General features: G+C 43.1%; 1 protein-coding gene across 1 annotated transcript; it reads right to left on the reverse strand.

Moving 5' to 3' along the window:
- Positions 1-235: 235 nt before the first annotated feature.
- LOC119661197 (intraflagellar transport protein 80 homolog) lies at positions 236-7,994 on the reverse strand. Its single transcript, XM_038070419.1, has 9 exons — positions 7,845-7,994; positions 7,512-7,780; positions 7,105-7,283; positions 6,821-7,048; positions 6,379-6,758; positions 6,089-6,258; positions 1,248-1,596; positions 766-1,057; positions 236-502 (listed from the first exon to the last, which is right to left on the reverse strand). The coding sequence occupies exons 1-9, from the start codon at positions 7,937-7,939 to the stop codon at positions 236-238; spliced, it is 2,229 nt and encodes a 742-aa protein (XP_037926347.1). The 5' UTR covers positions 7,940-7,994.
- Positions 7,995-14,629: the final 6,635 nt, after the last annotated feature.

The raw sequence follows: 14,629 nt of genomic DNA on the forward strand, positions 1-14,629 counted from the left end.
GCCTTCGAGCTAAAGTAGTTATGTCTTTCTGAGATTTTTGCCCCCCCCCCCCCCCCTCCTTCCTTATCAATGCATCAAAATCAGAATTTTACTTAAATACTTAGAGCCCGTGAATCATATTTGATTCGTGTAGTTGCCGTAAGTCGTATGTGGTCCAATTTCCATTGTACCCAACCAGACTATTTTCCCAGAGCAATAAAAGCAAGATATAGACATTTTTACGTTTTTTCTTTCATTATTTATTTAACTCTAAAAATTTTTCATTATTTTCCTCACGACCTAAAGCCATCAAATACTTCTTGCGTTCACCAAGGATCAAATCCATTTCAACGTTATTTTTCTTTGCAATATCCAACGCCCGATCCCAGTTATGCATCCGAATGCATAAGTTCATTGCTTCCTTGTATTTTTTATTGTGAAGCAAAAGAGTTTCAGCTTCAACCAAACGACCCATCATGAGAGAATTCTCCGCCATTTGCTCGGGGCTCGAATTTGGTAATCCCTGAAAGGCAAAAGATTTTGATTTAATAGTCATCGAAATCAAAATACTAACACTAATTCTAAAATGCGAAAAACTGCACCGAATAACTATAATCACTATTGGTTGAGAAAATTAAGTCCTGAATTCTTTAGGGGGTAAAACTGAAGGTGGTAAAGGAGGACTAACTTAAAATTTCTATATCGACAAGTGACAATACAAAAATTGAATATACCAAAAATATATATTATATGAAAAGACCAGATATATTAAGAAAAGATACAAACCTTTATATACTGCAAATAACTGACTTTATCAATTTGTAAGGCAGCTGAATAAGCTTCCTCACTTATATCCAGTTGTCGCTTTTTCGTAGCAATGGCAGCCAGAGCAGCCCAAAGTATTGTATTTTGCGCTAATCTGCATATTTTCAGTGCTTTATTCCACTGACCCTCAATAATCATTCGATGCATAATTTCACAATATATATTCGCATTAACTGTATACAAAGTCCCTGAACTTTTTATGGTAATAAAAGGACCGACAAATGACTCCAGTGCTATATTTTTGCCGAATTCACTGAAAAATAAAGTAAAAATTGATCAAAATTTTAAGTAAATAATTTAGCAACAAAAAAAAATATCTTACATAATGTTTCAAGATTGTATTTAAATTTTTGACATTTACAAAAAAAGATACAAGTTGGTCCAAACTTTCCAAAATAATTCACTTTTCAACTTTCACGCTTGATTTGTTAGGCTGTACTCACGTTGAGTCCATGGTTACAGTTGTTAGGGCAATTAAGGATGGATCTGAACTTCCTTCTCCAGGACAGTACCATATACTGTAGTAAGCGTCGTGCAATCCAACTAGTATATTTGCTTCGCTGGACCACATAACAGATATGACTTGAGTTCCGATTTTGTGAATGGAGTTATCGTCCCCATTCTGGGTCGGCGAGATATAAAGTTCCCTGTTTACATCTAGGAAAACTATATACTGATCCTCTGGGGTTCCGGAACGAGAGACTGCAATTTCATTTATTCCAGTTTTAGAGTGAATCGCTGATGGCTCGGTTTGACGAGATGCTCCAGGTAATAGGTCAAATGCGTAGATTACTAAAAATGTACGGAAACAATTAACGTTGATATCTTATACACATATTTTTTTACACATATTTCTCTGGGGAATTTGGTGAGTGATTTTGAATAAAATTCAATAACCGCCCCAACAAAACTGCAAGGGGCAGTGACTTCCCCAAACATCTAAACTATAAGCATTTTGTACCATAGCAAAAGTGCACAAGGATGCGTTAAGAGAATAGCGCTGGATAACAGTGGCAATGACACTAACCGGGCCTAAGCGAGGAAGGTACCCTGAGGCCCTCCACTTTGAAATGGAAGGAACTTTCCTGCTTCCTTTCACCTTAGTTTAAATATTTGTTAAGGAGCAAAGACCTGATGTAAACAGCTACCTTTCACTCTGCTTGGAGCTAAAATTGAATTTACCGAATACGGACCAATGTGTATCTTAAGCACAGACACTATGCTTTATGCAGATCCACATAATAAAAATCTTAAAATGGAAGCTGATATCGATCAACTCCGCGATGCTATTAACATAGTATGCTGGTCCCAAGCCCAGCTATAGGAAAAGGGTTTGAGGCAACGTACTTTGTACTATCCTCAGTAAAACAAAAATAAAATGCTGAGATCAGGGAAGGAGATAAATAGAGTATGTTTGAGTTATTCCACTATGCTAAATCCTACCTGATCTCTCTTGGTGACAGGTCCCGCGACAGGCCGACTAAGAAAATGCATACAATGTCATTAGAAACAAGATGATCGCATGAAGTCACAAGCCTTCGAAAAATGCTAGGGCGTCCACCTCAGTCGACGCGGAAGGGCGGGCCCCGGTCCTGTCGAGAAATGGGCTTCTTGACGCATGGACGGCGTCAGGACGTAAGCAAGTTAGTCGGAGTAAAACAAATACGTGTCTACACGCTGAATGTTGACATCCTAACTGGAAAGACCTAGGAACTCGCAAGAGCTCCTCGGAAAAGGCGCATTGATATCTGTGGTCTGCAAGAAACTCGATGGTCTGGTGCCAAAAGCTGCGACATTGAACGCGAACGCGGTAAAAATGGCTATAAACTTCTCTATTTTAGTAGCCCACACACTCAGTACGGTGTTGGCATTGCCATCTCAGACGGTTTCCGTGATGCCATTGGAGAAGTCGAACGATTTGATGATCGGCGCATGAAGCTCACCATTATATCAGCTGATCGCACTATTCACTTCTTCACAGCGTTCGCACCACAGACAGGTCAACTTGATGCCGAGAAAGATTCCTTTTGGCAACTTCTCGATGACTTGTCACGTGCCTGTTGACGACTATATTATCATTGCCGTCGACCTTAATGGTCATGTGGATGAAAAGGCAGACGGTAGCAGGTGCCATGAGGGAAAGGGGTTCGGAGCGGGAAGTGAGGATGGCGATTTTAATAATAATAATAATCGTTGGCGCAACAATCCATGTTGGATCAGGGCCTTGAAGTGTGTTAGAGCACTTCATTCAGCTATCTCAGACTCAGCTATCCGGACATATGGCGATTTTACACGATTTTAATCGATTTTGCGGACACCCATGACCTTGTACTTATGAGTACATGGTTCATCAAACGATTGTCTCATCTTCCTACATTTTACAGTGGGAACAGTAAAACGCAAATCGACTATATTCTCATAAGACGCCGACATTTTACCACTGTCATTGATTGCAAAGTCGTTCCCTATGAGACCATCGCACCTCAACATCGGCCGTTGATTGCCCTCCTGCGGATTAAACCACCAATAAAACAGCGTGAGGAACGGACTGGCCCGCTGCGCATTAAATGATGGCGATTTGGTGAGAAGAAAGAAGAGACGATCTTACTTACGCCATTACCGACCATTACGAATGTGGAAGAATCATGGAACCAAATGAAAGACACTATCCATAAAACGGCCTCTGCAACCCTCGTGGTCACCAAGCCTGGTAAGCGGTACATCAACCGAGATACTTGGCTTTGAAATGATGATGTTGAAATGAAGGTCCGTGAAAAGAAACGCCTCTACCACAAATTTCTCGACGATAAAACGCTTGTTAATTGGCAAATTTATAAGAATGCCAACTGGAAAGCAAAGAAAGCAGTCGCTGTCACCCGAGCAAACCATTACAAAAATCTTAACGACAAATTGGACACTCGGGATAGCGACAGAGATCAGAATCGACTTGCTAAAAGCCGTAACAAACGTACACAGGATATCGAACACTTGTGTTGCATTAATGACAAGAACGGTACCTTGCTTACCAACCGTCGAGCCGCAACGGATAGATGGCGAGAATATTTCGAGCAGATTTCAACTGAAGAATTTGCTCATCCTCCATTTCCACAATCATTGCCGACATTTGGACCAGTTTCACCTGTCAGCGCAACTGGTGCCCAGAGGTGGCGATGAGGAAGATGGGGCGGCAACCCTGTCGGCCAAACCAAAACCAAGCGGCCGAGGAGAACCTCCATAATGGTGGTACCAGGAGATGGTGTACTCACTTTGGCTTGCCGGCCGTGATGCAGTAGGCGAATGCTCCAAAGTCCTAATTAGGGCGATCAGACCCGAGTCTGCACGGGGACTCATCTGAAGTGGCAAATTGGTCATGAAACCTTACCAGGGGTATACTGGTACCATGGGAACCGGGATAGCCCCTGGACTCTCATACTTCGGGTGAACTCTCGTGGTATGTGAGTACAGCTCGGTTTTTTGCGGTTGGCCCCCTAGTGGGAGTTTAATGGGGTTGTGGTTGTGCTCAAGCGAGAAGAGACCTTCGGGCCTCTTCGTGGTGTTGCGTTTCAACACGGTTGCCGCACTCCTTAGTTCGGTAGAGATTTAGGTATGTCTTGCATCCACCAGTATGAATGCTAAGCCATGCACTTGGTATAGACTCGTACCGTTGTTGCTTGTCTCAGCGGGGCTCTGATTGTGGTCACAAAATCAATCCGTGTCTGAAGAGGACCGTAGGATTAAGTCTCCACGACAGGTATCTACATTAAACACCCAAGGGCTTAACTGAAGTCGAGGAGGCAATAAAATGAATGAAATCGGGGAAAGCCACAGGACCTGAAGACATTTCTTCTGAGCTCTGGTAAGCGAAGAGCTGAGCCCCAACACTGTGGCTCAGTGAATTCTTTAATCGGTTTTTTCAGGAAGGAAGAACACCATCTGCCTGGCAAGAAAGTACCACTGTTCCAATATGGAAAAAAGGGTACCCCAGCAGAATGTTCAAATTACCGTCCGATCCGGTAACTTTTCCATACCATCAAGATTTTTGAACGCATTCTTGACAAACATATTCGCGAAATCGTTGAAATAACTGGAGAATGAAGCCGGATTTGTCAAGAATTGCGGAACTACTGACACAATCACGCTGCGCGGTTATTCATGGAGAAACACCGTGAGAAGCAACGTCATCTTTACATTGCATTTCTGGATCTAGAGAAAGCGTTTGACCGTGTGCCACACGAACTCATCTGGTATGCTTTACGACAACACTTCGTGCCAGAAGAACTCGTGCGCTGGGTTCAATTGCTCTACCACGATCCGAAAAGTAAAGTTCGAAGTATGGCGGGTGTATCAAAACCGCTTCGTGTCTCTGTTGGTGTTCATCAAGGAAGCGTCCTCTCACCACTTCTCTTTGTTCTTGTTATGGACACCGTCACACGTGATATCCAATGTCCACCGCCCTACACACTGCTTTATGCAGATGATGTTTTCCTAGCATCTGATAGAAAAAGTGATCTCGAGCAACTTGCCCAAAAATGGAATGATCACCTCATGCAAAACGGTCTCAGATTGAATCTAAAGAAAACTGAATTTTTGACGACCGATCCCCATGAAACAGGCACAATCACTGTCAGCGGCAGTGATCTGCCCAGAATTGAGCGATTTAAATACCTCGGATCAACGCTATCAGCCAATGGTGAACTTCGTTATGAAATTGCTTCACGCATTAACGCAACCTGGATGAAGTGGCGAACGTCTCAAATCTAAAATTTACCCCAATGCCGTCCGTCCAATCGCTCTCTATGGTTCTGAGTGTTGGCCGACTCTAAAAGACAATGAACGGCGTCTTGCGGTAATGGAGACGAAGATGCTACGTTGGACTAGTGGCGTCACACGTTTAGATCACTTCCGAAATGAGGATATCCGCGATCGTTATGGGGTTGCACCGATCGTGGAAAAATTGCGAGAGAGGCGTCTTCGATTGTATGGTCACGCAATTCGTGCTAACGAGAATTCACCGGTCAAGATTGGTCTGAACATCGAAGTTGATGGTAAACGACCAAAAGGCCGTCCGAAACAACGGTGGTTTGATACGCTGGATGAGGATTTAAAAGCCTCGAGATTGCACCCATGTCAGACATTCGATCGAACCAAGTGGCGAAACCGATCACGACGAGCCGACCGCGCTTGTGAACGGGACAAAGGCTGAAGAAAAAGAAGAAGAAGAAGATGATTTGGTTTCTTAGATACCTTGCGTCTCATCTATTAAACTTTGGCAAATGATACTTACCAGATTGATCTGCGGAATCTCTTACGGCTAAGCAATCTAGACCTAGAGAGATGATGCTTTTGTTAAGTCCAACAATCTGCGCTTGAGAACCTGGAAATCGCGGATTCAAATGCAGTCTCCCTGTGTATGTGTAGACCCAAATCGACGAAGAATCAACCACTAGAAAGAATCTGAGGGATAGTTTTTCATTTGTAAATTATTGGTCCTATCCATATTTTTGGTATTTTTCTTAGTTCAAATAAATAAATAGTTTATTTAAGGACATTTTGTAGCTCTCTAACTTCACTTACTTTTTTCCGATTTCAATAATTCTCGTATCAGTCCTTCCATCCACAATTATAGGAGTATTGATATAGTTCTCATTGAAGATATGAATCTGATTCGGGGTAGCCACTATCAAATGGCCATAGCCGATAGCCCAGTTTATAATTCGATCAGGAAAATCTAGCACATCGCTCGTCGAACCAGTGATGTCCTGATAGAGGATAGACTTCCTGCCCGTAGTTGTGACCTTCAAATTTTTAGAAATAAGCTGACGCTCGATTACATGTCCAAAAACGATATTCCCACTCGAACTACCGCAGGCTACTTGGGTTCCATCCGGGGACCAAGCTATGCTATATATCGAACCGACTGGTGATGCATTGAAACGAGCGTTATTGTAGGACCACTGCGGAATTATAAGGAAGGTCAAGAGTTTGTTTTAATTTTTAAGTCAACTAGGTAGCGTACTCCTGTGTTGCTGCACAATTTCAAAATATTGAAACTCCCAACCGCCAAAATATCACTATTGGGGCAGAATTCAATAGAAGTGATTCCATACTCATCTGCGGTACTCGTGTAAATGTTGGCTCCTTGTGAGTCCCAAATCTTATATCGGAAATCTTCACCGCCAGAAGCTAAGTATTGGGTTTGACTACACCAGTCTAGGCAAAGGACTAAACCGTCGTGAGCTCTCCACTGTGGAATTTTTTGGGTTAGAGATTCGTTTGGAAAAGGTTCTTTTCTATGATTACCTTCATGATTTTACTGTTGGCTGCCAAAGGTTTGATTGATATTGAATTGCCCTGGCAATAGGCGATTGCAGATGATGTTGGTGACCATCTTGCGCATCGCACTGGCTCATCGCTTTGCACTACTGTCGACCGCAACATACCTGATCTGGACCAGATTTTTATAATTCCATCCTCACTGGCTGAAAATAGTTGTGAATATTTTTTCGATTATTTTGGTAGACCCATCAGGATTTCTAAACAACATCCTTGATCAAAGGATTTTTTTCGGGAAAACATTTCTAGTAATCGAATGCCATCGATCCTTCCTCCCGTCAGTAATATCGCGCCACTTAGAGCCCTCATAGACTTTTAACTCAAAAAGTAAACTGTGAGGACGGACAGGACCTTAATTTCATCAAAATACTCACCAGTTAACAATCCAGCACCATCAGGACTCCATCGACCCGATGTTATGGACATGGAATGGGCATTGATATTCCTTTCAACTCGTGCACTTTTATTCAAAATGATGAACCTTCCATCGTTGCTGGTGACCAACAAAGAATCGGTACCCTTTTGGCCACCGGATTTCCCAAGCAACCAATGGAAGTCGGTAGGTGTGAAATCATCAGGTAATTTTGCAACTTCCACCGACTCCCGTGTTGTAGATGTCCATTTGTAAATTTGATGTTCGTCACTACAACAAGTAATTAGAGAACCAAAAGTTGAGTATCTTTTTATCGTGATTATCAGATACTTACCCAGCGGAATATACTTCCTCATTGTTGCTCCAATCTATGCAAGATATCGCAGTTTTATGTACTGGATCCTTAGTTACGTATGTTTTAAACTTCATTTTTTTGGAAAGTAATTGTTGAAAAAAAACAAGGACAATCTTTTGTTTTATGTTTGGGATTAAGTGACCATGGTTACTGTTCTCATGGATACTTTCTTCACGCACGTCAAAACAAAACTTGAGGTAATGCAACAGGTGTTGTGAAAGGACTTCAGAGTTGGGAGAGGTTTCAATTGTAGGATAATTTCTATGTTGATATGGCTGACCAGTTTTGGATTTGAGACTAGTATTCTGGCATGTATCGGCAGATCCTTTAACGTTCCTATCGTAGATCAAATGAAATCGAAAGGGGTTTGTAAAGTAGTAGTCTCGACGATGAGAAGACATGTTTGTAGTCAAATTAGGTAGTATATGTACGAAGTACGTATCATTACTCATGATTTTTTCGGCCTTCAGATAGAACACCGCTAAAGTACAACGTATCTTTCATTGTACGAGGTTACATAGAGGATGTCGCTGCCAAAGGCATGTCCTCCTATTCGATAGGATACATGGAGGGAGCCGCAACTGATGTGGTAGCCCACCTCCAACGAACTAGTGACAATGAGAATGCTGAAGGAGTGGCTTTTGAACAACTTACAAACGGCAACGGGGTATCTAGATTCAATTCTCTTTTTTTCTTTAGCCTTTGTTCCTTTCACAAGCGAAGAAGGCTCATCAAAAGAACTAAACTAAAGGTCAGTAAGTGACGTGATGTCGATATACATGTGGTGTGATGCGGAAATTCGACAGAGAGACCTTACACATCTTTCCAGAAAACTTGGAGAATATAAGGGACCTGTGGCCTTTTAGACATAAGTCGTTTGTAGCGCTCTCAAATCAACCAATAAAAACCCGTTCCTACTGCAAAGGGGAACATCTGTTATTTGCTGGGGATGCTTTTCAGGATGCTTCAGGAGCTTACGATTGAGAAAGAAAGTGCCGGTTTGGCCGATATCAGGAAATATAACAGTAAAACACGTTGCTTAGAGTGCGACTAGGTTACTGAACTTAAAAAAAGACGTGAGTGCGAACATGGCTTAGGGCGGCTTTTTTCCGGTGTTTTTTGGCGGCAGTCCTCGCAAAGGTGTCCGGTGTTGAAGGATGATCTGTAGCTCTACGAGCTTAAGTTAATTCAGGATCATAAGTATTCTTGATCCTATTAAAGTCGCTTAAAAACTGGGTCTGGTGAAGATCAAGACACTTGGTTCGAAAAGCAGAATGAGGGGATACCAAATAAATTAAAAAAGGGAGTAGAATGTTTTATATGAGTAACTACACTCAGTTCAATGAGGTTTCCTAAAGGTGACATTGTGGTAGGTAAACCGAGTGCCAAACTATGTTTTGAAAGCACCTTAATTGAGTATGTGATGGGGAGGTATGGTCATGGGTGCCGTAACAGCAACGATGAATGGTTTATACATACGAATATCAAATAAGATCGATCATATCGCCATCAGCAACAGATATAGGAGTCCAATTCTGAATGCAAGTAATAAAAGAAGTGCCGACATCGACCTCGAAAGAGACCATCATCTGATGGTTGTTTACCTTCCCATGCCTATCTAATCTGCATATGTTTTCAGAGGACATCGACTCCCCAAATTGAATACTTACTATTTCGGCAAACCTATTGTCAGTCGAAGACGACCAAACCAAAGTCTGCATAGGACTCATCTGAAGTGTCTCTTACCATGAAGCCCTGCCTGAAGTTATCTGGCGTCGTGGCAACCGAGATGGTCGTTTGAGAACATATGCTTCAAAAGAATTCCAAGAGATTCCTCTTGACCCGGTTATTTGCGAGTGGTCCCCTTGTAGGAGTTTGAAAGTAGGAGGTAGCGCTTCTTGCAGGATCAATGCGGAGTTGCGCTGCATAATTCGTGGGTTTTGCTCCTTAATTGAGACAGAGATTTTATACAGACTTCGCATCTACTAGAATGAATGTTACGTTTGACTCAGTATAAACCAGTACTGTTTTGCTTTACACAAAACCTTAAAGGATAAAGGTAAAGGATGAGGTACAGGCAAGGTCAATAAACGCTGAAAGTGAAGGAGCGTATGAAACGAGTAGCTCTATCGGAGCTCAAAGAGAGCAAAGTCCCGATCTGGAGGAATCACCCTTCACGCAGCTTAGGGCAGAAATAGTTGAGCTGTCCGAGTTCATCAAGGTCAAGGACAACGTGCACTAAGCCGTAAAGAATATGTTGAGGGCTATTATCATAGATTCCTTTATAATAGCTCACAGATGGAGGAAAAGAATACAAAGGGTACGCCGAACCCTGCTATGCCAACAATGTCACAAGCGGTCCAAGTGACGCCTATCCGTACTGCCATCGAATTACGGCGAAATAAACGAATACTCGAAAAGAAGGGGATCCTCCAAATAATCAACAGCCGGCTAAGGGAAAAAGGCGCACACGTAATTCTGAAAACTAGGACTAATATTTCAGAAGGAGGAAAACATACAGCGATTGTAGGAAAGTCGGCGAGCGTTGCGAAGCTCAAGAAGAACGAAAACGATGGATGGACTAAAGTTACCATAGTTTCATAATGGGAATTTCCAGAGAGAGATAAAGTTTCGGTAGTTAAGAGTGCCTATTGGCAGTTCATCGCGTACTACCTGGAAGGCGCTGACTGTAATGAGAAAAGGACTTCAATCATTGTTGAGTCGCTCAGGATTTACTTGAGCAGATCACGTTCGAATCTGAATCTGAATAGAAACCATCACGGTGGCATATGGGTCGCGGATTCGACTGGTGAAACGTCGATATGGGCTTGCGGTCTACATACAATGTACTGCAACTCAGGCAGCCAATGGCTTTGAGTGGGCGAAAATAAGTGGTGTATATATATACAGCTGCTACGCCTCAAAAAGTTTGACACTGTCTGAATTCGAGGAAATGCTTGATAACGTTGTTTTCGAGGGAAGGGGACGAAGTTCAAAGGTGATTGCTGGTGATTTCAACGCTTGGGCCCTTAAGTGGGGTCTGCTACCAGAGGGAGCAGTTCGTTAGAAGCTTTTGCGCAGATGGACATAGTTTTGGCCAATGAAGGCGCTGTAAACAGTTTTCCGAAAGGGGGACAGGTTCGGTTGTAGATCTCGCCTTTGTCAGCCCTACACTGGCGCGTGATATGTCATGGTGCGTCATCGAACGATACACTCACAGCGATCACCAAGCAATCTTCATTGAGAAATGTGTCGAGCCACAGGGCAAAGAGATATCATGTCCGAAACCGAAAAATATTTCAGGCTGGTCTGGAAAAGCTTTGGATGAGCAGACCTTCATAGAGGTGTGGTTAGATCAACTTGATAAAACAGGCGCCTCTATGGAAAGAGTCGCCCATGTGACCCAATGCATTGCCATAGAATGTGAAGCGTTCATGCCTAAGAGGTGCTCATTCCCCAGTAGAAGACCAAACTACTGGTGGAATGGTGAATTGGCTAGTCTTCAACCAGCCTACCACAGAGCCAGAACAGTGGCTCAGAGGGCGGTAGGTAGAGTCGATCAGGGCCAAAAAGAGTGCGCCTATAAAGCAGCCCGCAAAATCCTTTAAGAAATGCTCTGCTCAGAAGCGGACATAAACCTGTGGGGGAGTGCTTATAGCGTTCGTCTCCGTAGATTACGTGTTCTACCCTCTTGCTGAAAATCATCCAGGGGTTACCACCGACACATTCCAAACACCACTGAAAGTGACGGCAATTCTGCCAGTCACTAGAGACGAGTTGCTGGAGATCTGCGGTAGAATAGGAGATAGTAAAGCGCCGGGCCTGGAAGGAGCAGCGAATAAGGCCTTTAAGCTTTCCGTGAAATCCAGACCAAATATATTCGCTGAGTTCTTCGAAGCGTGCATGTCCAAGTGTGATCCTGCTGCTTTTATCTGGCCTCGTACATTGGTCAGGGTCAGCCTAGTCAGTCTTATCAATTTTGTCGGGATACCGAATTCTCTCATGGCCATGTACAGTTTTACCCTGGCTATGTTATCATAGGCGGCTTTAAAGTCGATGAATAGATGATGCAACTGATGTCCATATTCCAACAGCTTTTCCATCGCGCAGAGAGAAAATCTGATCTGTTGCTGATTTGCCTGGAGTGAAGCCTCTTTGGTATGGGCCAATGATGTTCTGGGCGTATGGGGCTATCCGGCCTAGCAAGAGAGAGGAGAATATCGTATAGATGGTACTCAGCAACGTGATACCCCTATAATTGCTGCACTCTGTGATATATCCCTTTTTATATATGAGACAAATAACTCCTCATTGCCAGTCGTCAGGCATTGATTTGCTGTCCCACAGCTTGGGCACAAATTGATGAACCACTTGGTGTAATTGGTCGCCTCCATATTTAACCAATTTGGCTATAATTCCATCAGCTCCTGACGACTTATGATTTTTAAGCCGATGAATTGCACAGACTGTTTCTTCTACACTTGGTGGTGCCAGTACTTGTCCGTCGTCTTCAGTTGGCGGGACCTCCAACTCGCCGATGTTTCGGTTACTGAGTAGTTCACTAAAGTACTCAACCCATCGCTCCAATATATCCATTCTGTCGGAAATCAGATTTTCCTCTTTGTCTCGGCAGGATGAGCATCGAGGTGTATAAGGGTTCATCCTGCTGACTTGTTGGTAAAACTTGCGCGCCTGGTGCGATTACTCCCTGTACTTTTCGAGTTCACAGACCTGTTGGTTCTCCCAGGCTTTCTTTTTCCGTCTGTGAAGTTGCTTCTCCCATCGCCGGAGTTCGTGATAAGTCTCCGCGCGTGCCCGCGTTCTTTGAGAATGCAACATTACTCGGTATGCGGCATTCTTTCGTTCCGTTGCTAGATTACTTTTACTGTTGAACCAGCCGCTCCAACTCTTCTTGCGGAGCCAAGTATGTTTGTGGCCGTGTTTATGATAACGCAAACCAGGTACTTTCAACAACCATTTCGTGTGACACTGCCAATTGAATAATCTGCAGTGTGTTATCATTTGTATTTTGGTGTAAGCTGTCGGAGTCAGCGTATCGCCCGGATACGGGCTCGGTCCCTAATTGGCTGTTAAAATCCCCAAGTATGATTTCGATGTCATATCTGGGACAGGCTTCGAGGGGTCGTTCTACTGCCTCGTAGAAGGTATCCTTCTCCGACTATGCAGTCTCCTCTGTAGGGGCGTGAACGTTAATGAGGCTTATATTTCTAAACTTGCCTCGCAAGCGCAGAGTGCATAGCCGTTCGCTTATGTTTTTAAAGCCGATAACAGCAGGTTTAATTTTTGGACTGACTAAGAAACCTACTCGGAGTACATGATTTACTGGATGACCACTATATGAATATGTGGTGTAGTGACTTTTCTCCATGAAACCGGACCCTGTCTAACGCATCTTCTGCAATGCTGTAACATCAGCCCTATATTGGGAGAGGGTATCGGCTAGCTGCTTTGCAGCTCCGTCTCTGTACAGGGAGCGCACCTTCCATGAGAAAATGCCCAAATCGTTATTCCTTTGTCGTTGCCGAGTTCGTCGTTGTGTAGGCAATCCAGTCCGAGGCTCCTTTTGTGGCTTCGTGACAGGATGTTTTCCGTGTAGGGTTGTCAGCCCTACCCAACCCCCAACTTGGAAAACCAGTTGGTATAATTCGTTCCGTTTTTAGGCACGGGAGACTCGCCTTCATCCTTCTTTGTCTGCTGCTTTTTCTTAACAAAGAGCTTCCAGCGATCAGCACGAGGAGGTGAAGATGGGTTTGGTAGTAGCGCTGTTGGTTCAGCAGGCGTTTTCCAGGTTTTATGCTCCATCGTGGGTACCAATCCACATTTCGCCCTGGAACCTATACTACCTAATTTTCACTTTCCAATTCCGAGGCTTTATCGGTGTTAGAACGTATGGCAGTTTGTTTCGTCAGACTCTTAATTCTATTATAGTTTTAAGCCTAGATTAAGTTTTTAACTATCTGCTCGTTTTGGGAGTAACTAGATTCTCTTCGTATATTGCCATCTTTTAAGAAATATTAGAATATTAAGACAAAGCGTGGTAACTTATGGTAGCAACTACTCTACCGTAGTTGCCTTGAATAGGGAAAACTAGGAACAATTTTTCTATTTTCAGGACTCAGGTTTAAAGATGAATTACTTAAGCATGGGGGCGACAGGAGTGGAGCCGGAATACTAAATGCTCTTTCCACATTTCCGACCTACATATAGGTAATTCTGCGGAGCTGCACTTAGATGTAGGTGGATCTGCATAGTCAACATTTGTCAATTTATCAAACCAAGGTAAAGTGTTGGTGTGATGAGTTTATGGTGTGATCACCAAAATATCCCGTTTTTGCAAGGAATGCAGTTTTAGTGCATCATGTTGATATTAAATGAAGTACCCCATTTCCCGATGAAGCAGGGTTTAGAGCACTAAGTTTCCGCAAGGGTAGGTTTTGGTTCAAATTCCACTGTGGTGGCAAAGGGATTCGGGTCTCAGAACAACAATCCAACAATGTCTCATTGTCAGTCTACAACTATCAAAGGGGAATTTATCAATTTCCGAAATTTTGGAGGTGCAGTTAACTAGGCATCTATATTAATTCTATATACCATCGATTAAATCGCTTTCAAATTACTTATATAGAAAATGTTCATTTTAAAGCTTACCACATTATATTTGTCGCCGAGTGATTTAATCCCAATTAGATAATACTTTTTATCTTTTGTTGTTTTGTTTCCAAATTCCAAGCAAGTCAAATCGA

The sequence above is a fragment of the Hermetia illucens genome, chromosome 1, assembly GCF_905115235.1.
Source record: "Hermetia illucens chromosome 1, iHerIll2.2.curated.20191125, whole genome shotgun sequence".
In the NCBI taxonomy this organism is placed as follows: Eukaryota; Metazoa; Arthropoda; class Insecta; order Diptera; family Stratiomyidae; genus Hermetia; species Hermetia illucens.